The 18365-nt window shown below is 38.7% G+C and overlaps 1 protein-coding gene across 8 annotated transcripts in view; it reads left to right on the top strand.

The window, feature by feature from the left end:
• LOC126278005 (embryonic polarity protein dorsal-like) overlaps window positions 1–18365 on the top strand; it is a 100804-nt gene that overhangs the window by 14828 nt on the left and 67611 nt on the right. For all 8 annotated transcript variants that reach the window (XM_049977694.1, XM_049977699.1, XM_049977701.1 and 5 more), the window contains 3 exons: window positions 3714–3957; window positions 6791–6934; window positions 16196–16294. In XM_049977694.1, the coding sequence (XP_049833651.1) occupies window positions 3714–3957; window positions 6791–6934; window positions 16196–16294 (487 nt within the window). The remainder of the gene's footprint in view (window positions 1–3713; window positions 3958–6790; window positions 6935–16195; window positions 16295–18365) is intronic.

Here is an 18365-nt window from a genome sequence, read left to right as displayed (position 1 = left end):
TCCCTCTCCTTCCCTCTTTCCTGACGAAGCAACTGCCAGTTGCGAAAGCTCGTAATTCTGTGTGTGTGTTTGTGTGTTTTGTTCATGTGCCTGTCTGCCGGCGCTTTCCCGCTTGGTAAGTCTTGGAATCTTTGTTTTTAATATATTTTTCCCATGTGGAAGTTTCTTTCTGTTTTATTTACATAGTCATTAACTTCTCTAATAGGATATTATCATTGACATAGTGAAATGCCTTCTGTAAGTCACAAAAGATCCCAGTCTGCAATATTTTATCATTCAAAAATTGTATTATATGTTCAGTGAATGACTAAATAGCTGACTTAGTAGAATGACCCTTTTGAAATCCAAACTATGATTGATTAAGTATCCCATTACTACCCAGGTGGGTGACATCCATGGAGTACATTACCTTCTCAGAAATTTTAGAAAAGATGTAAAATCAAACAGTGGAAAATCGAGGATGGAATGTAACAATATTATGAAAAGAATAGTTGCTACTCACCATACAGTGGAGATGCTAAGTCGCAGAGAGGCACAACGAAAAGAATGGCAGAAACTGAGTTTTCGGCCAACAAGGCCTTAACACACACAGATTCACACAAACACAACTCACACATGTATGACCACAGTCCATGATATAAGTATGACACTGAGCGGTAGTTATTGATATCTATGGAGTTGACCCTTTTTAAAGAGAGACCTAACAATGGCAAATTTCAGTCTTGCTGGGAAAACAAATAGTGTTAATGATGTGTTACATGACTAGAACATTACATATAAGGGCCACAACTTTTTAATGTCTTGTTGGAGATATTATCCATCCCAGGTGAACTTTTCCATTTTAGAGTTATGATGATCTTCCCTATTTCAGATGGGTATGTCAGATGAATTGTCTATTCACTAAATATCCTCTGTATTGTTTCTTAAATTTAGTGCTTTGCTTTCTCTTTTCAACTATTTGTCCCAAATTTCTCACATATTTTTAGAAAGTAGTTATGAAAAATATCTTCTACACGTGAACTGTCTTTCACAATGTTCCCATTCTCTTTAACAGAAATAATATCGTATTTTATGACTTTTTTTGTCTGTCTCTGTTTTCACGGTATTACATGTCGATTATATTTTATTATCTGATCTGTCAGTGTCAGACAAGATGTGCATGCTCCTTGATATTTTTACAACTTTTTTTTTAAAAAAAATATTGTACTGTGCTGTTTATAATAAGAAAGTGTTCCTGGATGACTGCTTGTTGTAGCCATTTTGTACAAGTTATTTTTTTGTTGTGAAATGACTCTGATACCTATAGTGACCCCAGTTTTTCTTAATGATGGGCATTGTTACATTCAATATTGTGATACGAGAATCCATTTATTGATGGATAGATGTGACTGATACCAAATTATAAGTGGCTAGAAGGACCTCTAGATCATTTTTCCTGTCAGATTGCTTCGAGAAATTTACATTAACGCCACAAATTAGTAATTCCTTCATGCTGTCTTACAAAGGTCACAATAATTCACCAAATTTTTTCAAGACAATTTTCAGCCAGCAGAGACCTGTATACTATAACAAACACAAATATTACATTTCCCAGTAGTAATTCACAAGCACTTGCTTCCATACCCTGATCAAAACATAATTTATTTATTTCTTACATTTTTGTATTTATAACAATTTTTTTATGGATGTAACAACTCCTCCTTTATTCATCTTGGCTCTTCATGAATATGCAGCTAACTTAACAACAACTTACTTTAAAATTTTGTATCCCTGTGGTTGTGTGGCATTCAGACATACAAGTAACATCAGTTTCTTTCCTGATGAAGGAAGTTGATTTCACTTTTGCCCCTTTTATTATAAGATGAACAGGGAATCTATCTAAAATTAATATCCTAATGCTGTCTTTCTGATTTCTGGATTTGATCTAATGTCAGTGTGTCACCTGACTCAAATAACCATTAGGATTTGCCTTTATGTGCTGCTGGTTCCCTTATATTTTCTGTTAAAAGATCTGCTAATTTGCAATGAATGTGATCTTGCTTAGAATGCAACTGGAAGAGTTAGGTATAGTGAATTGTATAAATGTGAACTACAGTCAGTTGTTAACATGTGGTGTGTGCATCTAGTGTATGCAGAGGAACCCATGGATACAGGAAAAGAATAGAAAACTGGGCACCACGGATGATGTCTAGTATGAATATGTGAAACATGTTTTGTTAGAAACAAAATAATCATTCAGTTACAAGGAATTTTTCCTATCTACATGATGAACATAACCTTTTATGCTCTTTTAAGATGGATGCAACTAGACTTTTTTAACAGTTTTATTTGGTAAACTCCTTAAAATTTCAACTTACTTTTCGAAGACTTAGCATTTTCCATAATTAATTCCTGAGCCCAAACATTCAAAGTCCCCAGCTATATCTCTGCACAACACTAAATCTTCTGTCCATGGAATCTTATTTCAGTCCTACTTGTCAGGTACAATCTACACACACACACACACACACACACACACACACACACACACACACACACCACAGTCCCACACTGCAGCCAAGAGCAGTTTGAAGCGTTTAAGTTAACATTGGTATAGCTTCTCCGCAGTATACTTGGGTAGCTTTTTCTTTATGCCAAACAGTGGAGCAGCATTCAGTCACATCCAGATTCTTTCTCCCCTTTTTTGACATATCTTTTCTTCTACTTCATGCACTACTGGTTTTTTTTTGTCTTCTTACAACCTCTCCTTTTTATTGTTGTTGTCATTGTCATTTCCATTATAATTTCAAATTTCACATCTTATGGCATACTGAACAAAAGAAAATAATAAAATAAACGAGTTTCTGAAAACTTAGTCACAAACCCCTTCGTAAAAAATAAATAAATAAATAAAAATTGAGGCTTGAATTAATAAAAAAATATAGAAAAGTTAAGACGGTGATTTTAATGCTTCAGATGTTCTACACAGTCTTGCTCCACTAGAGTACACACCATGTGAAACTGACAGAAAAGTCCTTCTTGGGGATGTTGTTCAACTAGCACTTCAAATTGACTTAAATGTCAGTTTTGACTTCAAAGTGTTGATCCTTCGTGTGAATTTCTTCACTTTGTCATTGTAAAAGAATTATCCATGTCCACAGTCATTGTTTGAGTTCAGTTGTCAAGGTGTGCAGTACAAACATTGCACACAATTTTCTCTACTTCAAAACATTGTGGAAAATGTCTTGAACACTTAATTTTGATATGTTGTTTCCTTTGCAATTTGTGACCCAGCAATATTGACACAGTGTGATTGCATGTTGCTCACAACTGACTGGTCAAATGCACATCTGATGTTTACAGTTGTTAGTTCCAGCTGCCACCATATTTACTGTATTGATGCCACTTATTCACCTGTAATAAGACCAGTCTCAGAATTTTTTTGAGCAACACCATAACTTTAATAAGTATTCTTGGTGAGGTGTAGAAATATGCTTGATAAATATTACAAGAATGAATTGTGTGTTGACTCCCCAAAATACACAAGAGACTTGTGATACGTCATTGTTTCCCCATGAGAGATTCCTAGCTAGTTTCTGCTATTTTGTCATAGCATCTTCTGATCTTTGTGAGCCATCTGGTTTTGGTGTGATGAGATTAATTTTACTGTGTGTCTTGTCAAAGGCTGCTGTCAAACCTGATATTACAGGTAACTTATGTTCTTTGTTTTCAAGGTGGAAGGTTACAAGGGTCGTGCTGTTGTGGTAGTGTCCTGTGTGACAAAGGATCCTCCATACCGCCCACACCCGCACAATTTGGTTGGCAAGGAAGGCTGCAAGCGAGGTGTGTGCACAGTGGAGATATCACCTGACAACATGACTGCCTCTTTCTCCAACCTAGGCATCCAGTGTGTCAAGAAGAAGGATATTGACGAAGCTCTCAAAACTAGGGAAGAGATTCGTGTGGATCCTTTTCGCAGTAAGTTTTGCAGACATTCTCAGATCTATCTTCAGTTTTAATAATAACTATTGTAAATAGGCCTGAAGTGTTAAATAAATAGCGAGAAACTCATCATTTCTCCATAATGGCAGAAAGTAAAAAATTGACGCCCATTTCTGTCTCATCTTTAGAGATAATTATGACTTAGCAGTGATGATAATCTTCTTGCAACCTGGGTAGTTGTGAGTTTCAGCTGCTTCTTGGGGGAGAGGGGCATAATTAAAACAGTGAACTATCATTTCCAATAAGATTTCATCCATATTGCCTTCTTTTTTATTTATTTTTCATCTTTCTTCCTGTTTCTGATGACGCACCATTGTATCAGCTTAAGACTGAGTGAAGTGGTATAGTGCTAATTGAGACTGTTTTACCATGGCTTAAAATATTACACAATTATGCTAATGTTCAATGGCCTTAGCACATGTTGAATTTTCTTTACAAAGTGCATTCACATGTTCACCCAGTTTTTTTCTCCACATAGGGCTAAATTCATAGTTTGTTTCCTGTTTTGATTTAGTAGGTTTCCTGTTCATATCTACATTTATATGTCATACAGAAATTTACATTATGTGTTTGCCTCACATAAAAGTTTCTTTGTTTCTTATAGCCTGTTTACATTCCTAAATGCCTCATCAGATTTCCTCAGTGGTATTTCTTCTTGGCCATCAGTGGAATAATTTCTGGAACATTATTTTAAATAATAATGTCATTAAGAAAACTGTATGGAAATGCAGTTCACTTCCCAGAATATTGCTGGCAATCATATCCAATTACTTCCATGCTGCAACAGGAAGCATAGGGTGTAACAATCATCTGCCAAATGCAACTGCATAAAATTTACTCCAGCAGACATTGTATTCCATTCATATATATATATATATATATATATATATATATATATATATATATATGTTCATCTCAAATGTACAAACCCCCCCCCCCCCCTCCCTCTCCCAACAAGCCACAGAAAGTCTTCTGGTCATAAGTCTCTTTTACTGTAGTAAGTTTTACAATTGTATTCTCTCAGTAGACCCTCTTATTGACTTGTATTTGTAATCAGTCAGTGACTCTAGGCTTACTACCCCGCAGAACTAAATAGGGAATCGTTATACACATATAAAAAATGAAAACCTTTAATTACAAATATATTGTACTCTTTGGAGTCCTGTATTACTTTTTTAATGTTACAAAGATGCATTTCTTGCATCTGTTACTCTAAAAATCTTACACACTAGAAGTATTGATAAGTCTACTTCACTGCCTCATGTTAAATTGCAATTCTTTTCTTCCATTTCCAATATGTGAAATGTCAACAACTCAAACACCCTGTAAGATTAAAACTGCATGTCAGATTGAGACTCTTTAACTCAAGATCTTTGCCTTTCACAGGCAAGCGTTCCACCAACTGAGCTACCTAAGCACGACTGACGACCCATCATCACAGCTTTTCTTCTGCCATTACCTGAGACACTGGCAGAAATAGAGCTGTGAGGGCGAGTCGTGAGTTGTGCTTGGCTGCCTCAGTTGGTAGAGCAGTTGCCTGTGAAAAACAATGGTCCTGAGACTTGGTCTGGCACATAGTTTTAATCTGCCAGGAATTTTCATATCAGTGCACGCTTTGCTGCAGAATGAAAATGTCATTCCATATCAATGACTGATTGTAAAAATGTTGCCTTTTGGCAAAACCTTACAGTTTGAGACTGAGTCATATTTCATCACTCTCATAATCCAGAATGAGATTTTCACTCTGCAGCAGAGTGTGCGCTGATATGAAACTTCCTGTCAGATTAAAACTGTATGCCGGACCGAGATTCGAACTCAGAACCTTTGCCTTTCGCGGGCGAGTTCTCTATCATCTGAGCAACCCAAGCATGACTCATGGCCCGTCCTCACAGCTTTACTTCTGCCAGTACCTTGTCTCCTACCTTCCAAACTTTACAGAAGCTTTCCTACTGGCAGAAGTAAAGCTGTGAGGACGGGCTGTGAGTCGTGCTAAGGTAGCTCAGATGGTAGAGCACTTGTCCATGAAAGGCAAAGGTCCAGAGTTTGAGTCTCGGTCTGGCACACATTTTTAATCTGCCAGAATATTTCACTGTCATAATCGTTTACATGCTTTTCTTCTTTTCCTGGCCATCACACAATATCAGTTTATTCCCGAATGCATCAGTTTCATCGTAAATTTGTACATGTTTTCTTTCAGTAATGTAAGGAAAGTCATGGCAGAACATAAATATTATAGAAGTAAAGGACACAATCATTGAATGGTAGGAAGGTGGAGTTATTATGGCACACAAAAAAGAATGAAAACTCATGTACAATAGCTTGTTAAAGGATTTGTCCAAAAGGTAGCAAAGTTTCCCTTCTTCTCTGACTGCCTGATGGTAACTCAGTGCTTATACTATTTAGTGAGTTCTTTCAGTGGTTTGGTAGAAATATCAAGATCAGTTGCATGTGACAGGAAGGCCAAATTTTGCAGTCTGCCTTGATATGGTAGATATGGATTCTTGTAAAACAGAAAAAAACTTCGGTTTTTAAGTTATTTTTCGACCTTGCAATATTGCAATGCATCATCAATTTCCCATAAAGTGGACCATACTGTCAGTTGTTTTGTTGTTGAAGGTTACCACTAGTAAGACAAGACTGTGAATAAATATTCGTATTGTGCAGCTTCAGTCAATATTATTACATAAAAAATTACATTCATTAAAACATATGAGGTAACTGTTGTGCTCTTTCAACTAACATTTTACAGAGATTTTGTTCTGTTAATTAACACATTTATTTGTTAATTAATACATATATTTACTTACAGCGGGATTTGCACATAGAAGTCAACCAACAAGCATAGATCTTAATGCTGTCCGATTATGCTTCCAAGTGTTCCTAGAAGGCAGTGAACGTGGGAAGTTCACCTTTCAGCTGCCACCAGTTGTCTCAGACCCAATTTATGATAAAAGTAAGTTACTGGATTAAGATATGGTTTCTTATTTTGTTTTCAGTGTGAGACAGTTTGTAAGATATCAGGAATTCTTAAATTATTTTTCTGAATAATTCACTATTTTTATTTACTTATTATTGTTTACATCTCTGCATCAGTGTATATTTGGCAGAACTTACCTCCTGTTCAGTTGAGACTGTTGTAACTGTAATGATATTTAAGCTGTAGGGGTCGTTATTCATTGTAATGAAGCAGAACTACCTAAATGATGAAATGGGTGCCACAGTAATCAAACAAATGCAGACACACACTGCTATAATTGTACCAGGTAAATACAACCTGTATTAAAGTGTAACAACAGAAATGTTCGGGGAACTTAGATGGGAATTCTTGAAAAAGATACTGAAGTTCTCAAACAGTTATTGTTATACTGCTTCAGTTGCATTTTAATTTTAAACATCACTATGCATTTCAGTGGTCATACCATCATCTTCAGGTGGATTGCAGTATTTTAAGTTTCTTGTGATGGCCATTTTTTGCAGCAGCTGTATATAAATTGTTGTAGTTTACAAAAAAAAAAATTACCTTTTGCATACTACACATTAGTTTTTTTAAGGTTTTATGTATGCATCCAGAAGTGTTTTGCCTTATTAAAAAGGCAGTTTCAGTGGGTGTCCTGGATTTTATTTTCACGTATTGGTTATAGATTTCAAAAGATTTCATGGAAGTTTTTCATAATAAAATGGAAAGTTTTGTATAGTAAAATACGTAATTCTTTGTTTGAAAGAAATATAGCTTTCCCTCACATGGAAAACCAGTTGAAAGCCTCCACTTTTCAGCTAATCACTGCAGTTTTATGACATAACTTGCACGGTATTTTTACTTGGTTGAATATGTTTGTGATGTACATGGGTTCTCTGTGTGACACACAGTACTGTGTCAGGGAGATCATACGTTGCCTTGCCTGGTCATCTGGGTGAATGCGATTAATTACCAAACACTTGATGTGACTTTGTACTGTGGCAGAACTAAGACCTGGGATTCCATTACATGATAAAAAATATCTTTCCAATTACCCACCCAGCTTGTGTTGTTCAGCATACTTTATTAATCATATTGTCAATAATTCTGTAGATTTTAAGGTCTTGTTGGTGACATGCTGCTACTTACAAGTGAATTTGATTCTGGATGCTGGTTATGTCTGTCTCTTTCCTTTGATAGATCCCGTCTGTTTTCAAGTATCAGTGACATAGTTGCACAAAATAGCATTCAGTGTCCAGTAAACTGGCCTGCAATGGAAATTAAACTTGTGAATCAATAATTTCATATTGCCAACAATATAGCAATCATTCTGATCTTGCCACACACCATAAGACGTCTGAGGTATGAGACGTCTGCCCTTTCTTTTTTACCTTCCGATAACTGTCCTCTCCTCCCCAAGGAAGCAACTAGTAGTTCCGACAATTAGGATAGTGTCTCATACTTTGATATATATCTTTTCGGCAATACTCCTCCCTGTGGTGTCAGGGACTAGGATAGACCCGCAACCATCCTTGCTGTCGTTAGAGGTGACTAGTAGGAATATTTTTATTTCGTCACATTGTTACCTTGCTGTTTTGGCTATTCTTTGGACTTCTAAAGGTTTTCACTCTTTTCGATTTTTTTTAAACACCTTTTTTGGCTTTTACCAATCTAATCCCCATTGTGGGTTTGACCACCACTTGCCAAATTTTACAGAAGTGCAGGCCGTTTGGGGAAAGAAGCCTTTCTGTGATACATCAACTCACCACTGTGCACTGTTATCGTTTATACCTACCAATCAAGTGGGTCTGTCTTAGCACCTGAAATCCAACACAGTAGCCAGTCTGTCGTGATGGGGTGCTGCTCTCCTGTACCTCTTGCTGGTAGCCCCTGACGATGCAGCAATTGCCCAGTCGGTGCCTGAGGTGTAACCTCGCTGTGACAGCCAAGGAGTGGGTACCTATTCACTTAGGGGTACAAGGACTATGGGCAGCGGCTACTGTGCCAGATACCTTTGCCTTGGCTGGGTGGCCCATGGGGAGAGTGTCCAATTCAAGTGAATGGCATCAGGGTGGATATCCACAGTGAAAAAGATCAAACTTAACAATGGCCAGGAGCAGCCATATTGATGCAGAGTTTACAACCCTCTGGCATTTCTGTCTTTGACCATGCCTTAAGATGAGAACCAGGTAAAGAGAAATGGAAGTGAACAGTTTGCTGAGTTCTTGTTTTGTTCCTGAGCTGGTGGTGGATCTTTCATTACAATGAAGTCACCTTTTTTGGCTGAAAATATTAAAGATCAGTTTTGATAGGTTGCTGAAATAAGGAAGATGAGAGAATGGGATGTTTCCTGACCAAAATATTGTGCGCCAACCAATCACAGGCACTTCAAGCCTCTGTCAAGATATGAAACACACAAGTCACAATTTCTCCTCATAACAAGCTCAATAAAATTTATGGTTTTATCTTCCATCACGACCTAAAATTACAAATTGGTGGAGAGCTGCATACTAATCTGGTGTGGCGTGGAGTCTATTTAGTTTGCCCAGTCCAGAGGGGACCCAAGGATAATAAAGTGGACACTGGAGCTTTTATCCTTGCCTTTGAAGGAAACATTTTGCCTGAAGAGGTTAGGGTCATGATTTATAGGCGTGATGTCAGGCCTTATTTTCCTCCTCCAATGAGATGTTTTAAGTGTCAAAGTTTCAGACACATGTTCCCTCTCTGTTCAGATGAGGATATCTGTAGGGCATGTGGATGGATGTCCCATGAGAGCAACCCTTGTGACAAACGCCCTCAAAGTTTCAACTGCCTGGAACTACACCTCCCTGTTCATCTCAATGCTCATTGTCCATGAGGGAGAAGAAAATCCTAGAGTATAAAAAACTTGACTGCCTGTCTTATCAAGATGCAAAGAAAAAAATTTGAAAGTCTTCCTCCGACTGAAAGACTTCATCCAGTTGATACGGTCTCAAATTATGCAACTGTTGTGTCACAGTCTATACCTCACATGATAAGGCCCCGCTTGACACCACCTGGCCCCTGTTGTATTCCAGAGCTTGCGCTACAGTTGGAGGAGGGAATGTCAGCTCCTTCACCCCCAACACCTATAACATTGTGGTTCCCACTCCATCGTCTCACATTGTCAGGGATGAGGACACCTGCCAAGGTGCTTCTCTCAGGAACCAGCAGCCACAGGCTGCAGGCCGACTAAAAGTACAGTCCTATTCACTCACGGAAGATAAAATGAGAAAAAGTACACAGAAATTGAAGGCTCACTAGGATAAGAAGGATAAGCAAAAAGATAAACTACTTTCTGAGACTTCAGGTGTTCCGCTCCCCATCCCTGCAGAGGTCAAGCCTATGCGTACTGATGATGGATTACACAATCAGCTGAACTATGGCCTGGTAGCAAAGTAATCACACCCATCTTTTCCGTTGACTACTTTCTCAGACCTGACTCCAGCTCTCCTTCAGTGTAACTGTAATGGCTACTATTGCCATCTGACCAAACTCCATCATTTAATTGGCATAGCACTTCAGGAAACATGGTTTACAGCAACACATGTCCATCCTCTGAAAATAACCCTAGTGTACCAACTGTGTTTATTTCAAGAGAGCATCCAGTGGTGTCTGTACCCTCATACACCGCGATACTTTCAGTGAGCAGGTGCCCCTTACCACTGCACTAGTGGTCATGGCCATCGGTGTCTACTTGTCAGTTCGGATGAAAATATGTAATGTTATCTACCTGCAGACAGACCTTTCCAATATCACAAGCTGTTAAGAGTTAGTGGAACAGCTACCTCCCTCCTTCCTCTTATTGGGGTTCTTTAATGCCCATAATCTTCTGTTGGGTGGCGACACAATGTCTCACAGAGGCCGAGTAATAGAATGCCTCCTTTCGGAATTGTACATCTGCCTAATAAAAACTGGAACTGCAACAGACTTCAGTGCAGCTCACGGAACATACTCAACTATTGATCTCACAACCTGCAACCGAGTGTCTTGCCCCTGATTTAGTGGCACATCCGTGGCAATCTTTGTGACAGTGACCATTTTCCTATAGTTCTCTCCCTTTCCACTCGCATGCATCTGGAACGTGGTCCACATTGGTTGCTTCAGAAAGCTGACTGGCGGGCCCATGCCATAGTGATCTGAAGATATAGCCACAGTGATCAGAGAGTATTGAACGGTGCTTCAACGGCACAAGTGCTATCCCTCTGTGGATAATTTAGCAAAAATGTGATTTTTTAATTAAAAAAAGGAAGCAAGAGTATTGGGAGCAATATGTATCATCTGTGTAATCCCACACCCCATCGTTCCAAGTATGGACTAAACTCCGCTACATTTGTGGCCATCCACCACCCACAGCAGTTTCTGGCATCCTTGTCAGTGGTCACTTCTGCACTGATCCCAATGTAATTGCTGAATGTTTTGTGGCACACTTCGCTGAAGTGTCCACTTGCAGTAATAACCATGCTCCTTTCCTGTCCTGGAAGCACCTTACTGAGTGACCCCTGTTGTCCTTCCATGCACCCAGCTCTCTGTCATACAACATCCCTATTAGTGAATGGGAACTTTGCAGCACATTGGCAGGGTGTCGAGATAAGGCCCCTGGACCCGACAAAATCCACAGCCAAATGCTCAAACATCTTTGTGTCAACAGCATGAAACATATTTGTGGGCTTTTTAATTGTATTTGGTGGGAAGAAGAGTTTCCCTCTCAATTGCCCGGCGACATTATTATTAAAATTTCCTGTCAGACTAAAATTGTGTGCCGGACCGAGATTTGAACTCAGGATCTTTGTCGTTCACAAGCAGGTGCTCTGCCAACTGAGCTACCCAAGCAAGACTCCCGACCCATCCCTGAACCTCTGCTTCCACCAGTACCTTGTCTTCGACCTTCCAAATTACACAGAAGCTCTCCTGCAAAACTTGCTGAACTAGCACTCCTGGATGAAAGGATGTTGTAGAGACATGGCTTTGCCACAGCTTGGGGTTGTTTCCAGAAGGAAGTTTTCACTCTACAGCAGAGTGTGCGCTGATGTGAAACGTCCTGGCAGATTAAAACTTTGTGTCATACCTAACTCAGGACCTTTGCCTTTCACGGGCAACTGCTCTACCAGCCGAGTTACTCAACCTGTAACCACAGCTCTACTTCTGCCAGCGCTCCCAGAATAGTTCACCTATTTGCACCCAGAATCCGACTTTCGTGGATCCATATACGATCAACTGTCAGCAACCAATATGTTCAGGAAACAGGAGTCACTCAGGGATCGGTTGTGAGCATAATGCTGTTCGCTATTGCCATCAATGGTATTGTAAATGCAGTGGGCCCCCACTGTCTCTCTGTCAGTGTATGTGGATGATCTTTGCCTATACTGTGCCTGCAAAATCATAAGCTATGCACTCTGGACTGTGCACCTGTGATGTTCGCCTGCTTTATTTTCTCGTTATTGGTACTCGGTGCCGATGTACTGCGTTGCTATACTAGCTGAAAAATTGGGGGTGGAAGTCAAACACTGACTATTTTAGATGATGTAGCCAACAGGTGCACATTTGCATTTCACAGTTCTTTACTTTTACTGTTCACAACCCCCCCCCCCCCCCAATAATACACAATTATATGGGCAGTGCACTATTGTTTAACTTTCGAAAAGCCTCATTAATAGTTTGCAGACAAACATCCACATACTGCTACAATGATTTACTGTTGAACATCTACGAGCAGTAAAAGCCTAACCATACATTTCACAGCTCTTGAAGAATAAAAAGGTATGTATGGAACAGACACTGTCATTGTTTTAACACATGGCTTAATTGTGTTACACTTATTTAATTGTTAATTTGATACATTGTTATTGATCTAACCATTATGAGTTTCTTGTCTGAAATTCAGCTGTGAACTGACTGTTTTGAGACCAAAAATCGGGCCCTTATATATCCTCACAATAGGCACTGAAAATACTCATTGTTTGATGTGTAATTTACAGAAATTACAATTAAAACTTAACTCATTCAATTAACTGCATACGTCAAAAAATTGTGTCTTTTTTTAACAGTTTTGTCTACTATAAGGGTTAAGCCATATTATTTGTTTAAATCATGGAGTTAACAAATATAGTTGCTCAGACAGTACTTTTGATGAAACTGAACATTACTTTGGAATTAATTAAGAGCTCGCTTTGCTAACATGTTTTCGAATAGAACCAAATGGATCCTTTAAGAATACGTTTAGTTGTTCCTCCAAGTGTTTATAATGAGTACAGAATTTATATTTGTTTATAAGTCAACAATAGAATTTAAGTTAAGAAACAATTACTGATTTCATCTTATAACAAAAGATACTAACTAGGAATAGATGAAATAAATTAGAAAATCAATTACATACATAAAAGTAAGCACAAAATTAGATTTGGTTTTATATTCTTTAAAACTGAGGGCCAACCTTTCCCTTTCATGAAAATGCAGATTATACTCACATTTGTTAATGGTAATTTGTCAGACATGGAAAAAAATAAATTTTAAGAAGCCAGATGGCAAAAAAAGGGGAATTAAAATTATCCCAGCTTGCTCTGTCACGTATCCACACCCAGAAATTTACCTTGGTGACCAGTTACTTGAAGTTATTGAAATTTTTCAATTCCTTAGCATTTTATTTGGCAACAAGCTAACTGGCTGCTATGTGTCACTGACAGCTTGCATGAAGAATATAAATGCTCTCTATTTTCTTAGTAACTCCTCGTGGAGCGTGAACTGCAGAGTTATCCTGAGATTTTACAAAGTACTGATTTTATCAGGCTTCGACTAGGGATGTGTTGCATATGGGTTGGCAGCACCATCTGTACTGAGCTTGCTGGATCCTGTTCACCACATTGATGTGCTGTTGGCAATGGGGGCCTTCTGTATGAGTCTTGTTGACAGCCTCCTGGTGGAAGCCAGTGTCCTACCACTGTGGGTTGGACGACAACAGCTCTTGACAAATTACACGGTCACCATTTATCACATCCCTACTCACCCACGTCCCTCAACTCTGTTCTATTACCAACAGTTCAGACTGTTTGCTCATTGGCCAAAACTGGGTAGACCAGCTGGCATCCAACTCAATACCCCACAGCCTCATTTAGTCTGCGTTTCTAGAGCTTCCTCTCAACACCCCCTGTTGTCTGTACCCTGTCCTGTGATACAGATGTACCTCTTTTGTGGCCCCAAGAAGGATGCAGATCCTATCCTTCTCTGACACCTGTTTCATTCAATCCTCCACGATTACTCTAATTCGGTATGCATTTACATTGATGGATTGAAAGTTAACAACACGTTTGGTTATGCTTTTGCACTTGCAAGGGGACACGAGAAGCAGTGGCATTCATCTTTCCAGGGCTCTTGGAATGATGCCATTGTGTTGTGCCGACTACACATCGACCACTCGAGACTCACCCATGAGTTCCTTCTGCGTCAGGAGACTCCTCCTCCCTTCAGCTGCGGTAGTCTACTGACAATAGCCTGTATTCTCTTTGAGTGCGCCCTGCTGGCTGATCTGCGGCACACTTTCAGCTTGCGGACCTCACTACCTCAGTTGCTTGCAGATGATGAGACAGACACTATGTCATTGCTGCATTTCCTGAGGGAGAGTGGATTTTACACTAAACTATGATATTGCTCCACTTCACCTTGTTATGCATTTAGACTATCTTGTGCAAGATGCTGCTGGGTTAGCTCTGTTTTATTTCTCCTTTCATGTTACAACTACTGTCATACCCTTTTTCAACTCTTTGACTTACTTATGTAGTTGAAGCAGCCAATCACAACTTTTTTCGCTTTTTACCATTTTACATGTTTTGCTCATGAAATGGAGGAAATAAGTCCCTTTAAACTCATAATCATCATCATCATCTTATCAGTAATACTAAATATTTTGCCTCCTGAAATAAGTAGTGGCTACCAGTGGTGTCTCATAAATGTACAGCTAAATTAATGAAGTTTGTGTTTGATGTGGTTTTCCTAATATCACTGTTTGAACAATCTGAAGAAAATATCTGCAGGCTAGCAGGATGTGCAAGTTAAATGATTTAACTTATAAACAAAGTTCGTTTTCCTTGAATTTTGATTACATGAGGCTGTTGTTCATTATGATATTTCATAGTATAAAATGGGCCATCCTGAAAATTTGTTCTGTGTGGTATAGACTAACTGTTTATGCTTTTACAGGTGTTTGTAGAGATAGGTTTGACTATTCTGACTTCGGTGCCTCCTTGTGTGCTTATCATTTCTTGTCTATTGCTTAGCTTCCTATTTCATTACTGCCTTTATTTATTTATTTTATTTGAATTCTGGTGCAGAAAGTTCTGGCAGAATGTAAATACCATAGGAGTAAAGGCAACAACTCACCAAATAGTAGAAGTGTTGAGTCATCAGCAGACACAGAAAAAAAGAATGAAAACTTTGCTAGCTCTCGAACAAATCCTTTTTTGAGCTGAGCACATATACGCGGGGACTTAAAAAGTAAGTTACATATTATTAGGGCAGCCCAAATAACTTCTGTTGAATGTTTCACTATACTTCAAAGTGACACAGATATGTGACACTGTTTTTCAATGTAGTCACCAAGTGACTGTAACAACAGTTAAAATGTTCAGTTCCTCAGTGCTACTTGATAATGGAGCCATTCAGGAACTGTTGTGTGCATATGTCCTCTTCATTGGAAAGATGTTCTTCCATCTTACTAAAAAGATGGAAATAACATGGCGCAAAATCTGGGCCTCCCACATCTATGCGGCCTTGGTTAAATTGTTGACACAATTTCATTACATCTGGACATAAAATTGCATTTGATCAATGTACCACCACAATTTCACAAAGAGTCAGTGTGCAATTTAGACATTTCACCCACAAGAATCCCACTGTCCCACATACTTCATCCTTGGAATACATATTTTCCAGTTGCTACACCACTTCACATTGTGATGCACCTCTTATCTATACCACAATAGAATTGTGTTTGCAGGAAACTTGGAACATGTGATCTCTTCTGACAATTGGCCTCTCTTGTTGTGCAATGGACACACAATGTGTGCGTGCGTGTGCGTGCGTGCGCCTGCGCGTGTGTGTACTCTAGCTCAAAAAAGGATTTATCTCAAAGTGGCTGTTATGGGCAGATTTCTGGCACTTGATTAGTTTTCTTTTAATGACATAACTTTGCAGTGTATGCATTATGTTACCACATTTGTACTCCAGAGAATCTCTCTCTTTTTACAGAGGCGATGTCTGACCTAGTTATCTGCAAACTGAGTGACTGTACTGCAACGGTGGCTGGTGGAAAAGAGATTATTCTTCTCTGTGAGAAGGTTGCCAAAGGTATATGTGCAAACCTGTAGTTAACCTGGTTTAACTTATTTGTAGTTCAAATTTGAAATTATTTTAATTGCAATATTGATTCTACATTGTTAGTGTTCTCTGAAATTTGCTGAAAGCAGAAGTGTTTTTCAAAGGGAAATTAAGAAGAAAAGGCTAAAGTACACTTTCTGATCAAAAGTATCGGAACACTTATTAGTAGCCACTAATATGGGGTGTGCCCATTCTTCTCTCTGATGCCATCCTTCACCTGGAGGGGGGGGAGGGACATTTTGATGAGGTTTCTGAATGTCTATGAAAGAGTGGCTGCCTCAAAAACCAAAACCTGAGAAGGTAATGGAGTTGGACACTGGGGTTTTAATTGAAGTCAACGTTCTAACACATCCCAAAGGTGTTTCGCTTGGTTTGGATCGTGACTCTGGACAGGTCAATCCACTTCAGTAATGCTGCTGTCAACAAACCTTTGCTTCACAAATACTGATGTATGGTAGTGTGCATTGTCATGCTGACACAGTCGGTCACTATCTCTATATTTTTTCTCTACCGTATACAGTACAAAATGTTGTAAGATGTGTTGATATCCTTTTGCATTATGTGTTTCCTTAAGTACAACTAGGGGACCACACACTAATCACTACAACACCACAGTACTTTATTGTTGCGGGTACTCATGATGGCAGGTAAAGTTCTCCAAGCATTCGCTAAACCCAAACCCTTGCATCAGATTGCCATTGGGTATAGCATGATTTGTCACTCCAAATCTCTCATCTCCAGTCAGCTGCTGACAAGAGGCATCACTTTTTTATCACCTCAAGTGTCGCCTTGCATTGACTACAGAAGTCTTGTGTCTTATGAGGAGCAGCTTGAGAGCAGGAACCTACCCCTTTTATATCCCTACACACAGTCGTCGTGGTAGCTAGACTGCTGGGAGCACAAGTGATTTAATGGGATTTTTTTTTTTTTTTTACAACCACCATCCACAATGCTTTGACAGTCCCTGTCCATCAATATGTGATGCCTGCCTGGTCTTGATTTCTGTTTCACAATCACATCTCCAACAGTCAGCTGGGGCAGTTTTAGACAGGTTGAAATGTCCCTGAAGATGAAATCTGAAGAAATGAATTAAAATTTGTATCACAGCTGCGACTTGAACCTGTATCTCCTGATTACTAGGCAGATGTGTAACCTTTTACATCACTATAGCAGTATAGGTAACACAGCTGCACAGACTACCATAGTCCAATGCCCTCTCTAACAAAAACTTCAGTTCACACCTTCAGCCTATTATCATTATTGTAGATAAATTTCAGACTCATATGTCTCAAGGCAAATTAATTATACCAGATGTCCCTGAAGAATTTGTTACTCAGGTGATGGACAATGACCAGTCCACATTCAAGTCGCTGAGCTCTCCTGATCAGGCCATCCTTCTGTTACAGTTCTCTACTGGCAATTCAATACCCCCTGCCTTATTTTGTATTGACAGGTCTGCTTCTCATGACATCTAGTGCTCTGGTTCTGATATAGGGTTGTCGAGATTCTTTTTATTAGATAGTGTATGCACTTAACTCTTGTCTATTATAAAATGATGTAATAGAAGTGAGCTACAAACAAAACATAAAAAAGGTTTTTTTGACAATTTTATAATTGGCAACAAAACATTATCAGCAGTAGTTGTACTGTTGAAGTTCCGTAAAACAAGTCCATGAAAAGTGCTTTGATTTAGTAACCGTGTTCTTCTTTTGAGTAACCATCACTCAACATCTGTTTTATTAGATTACTAAATCTGAAACACATTAAAATTTTATTGATTGGCTTTCAAGAAAACCAGATAATTAACATGATCAGAGAAAACAAAATTACAGTTGTGATTAACATGAAATGTAGTATTTGATTTTATTGATACATACTATTTCTGTCCATTGTATAGATACTTTTTTGATATTTGACATGCTAATTTTCATCACAGATCATAAATTGGCTACTTTACTTTTTTCATTGTGTTACGGATTTTGGAAATATCAGTCGGTTTGAAACTGTATTGTCTTCCATTTCTTCTTGTTCCCTTCGTATA

The sequence above is a fragment of the Schistocerca gregaria genome, chromosome 6, assembly GCF_023897955.1.
Source record: "Schistocerca gregaria isolate iqSchGreg1 chromosome 6, iqSchGreg1.2, whole genome shotgun sequence".
Taxonomy (NCBI): domain Eukaryota; kingdom Metazoa; phylum Arthropoda; class Insecta; order Orthoptera; family Acrididae; genus Schistocerca; species Schistocerca gregaria.
Note: the sequence above shows the minus strand (reverse complement) of the source record. Positions and strands in the feature narration are given on the sequence as shown.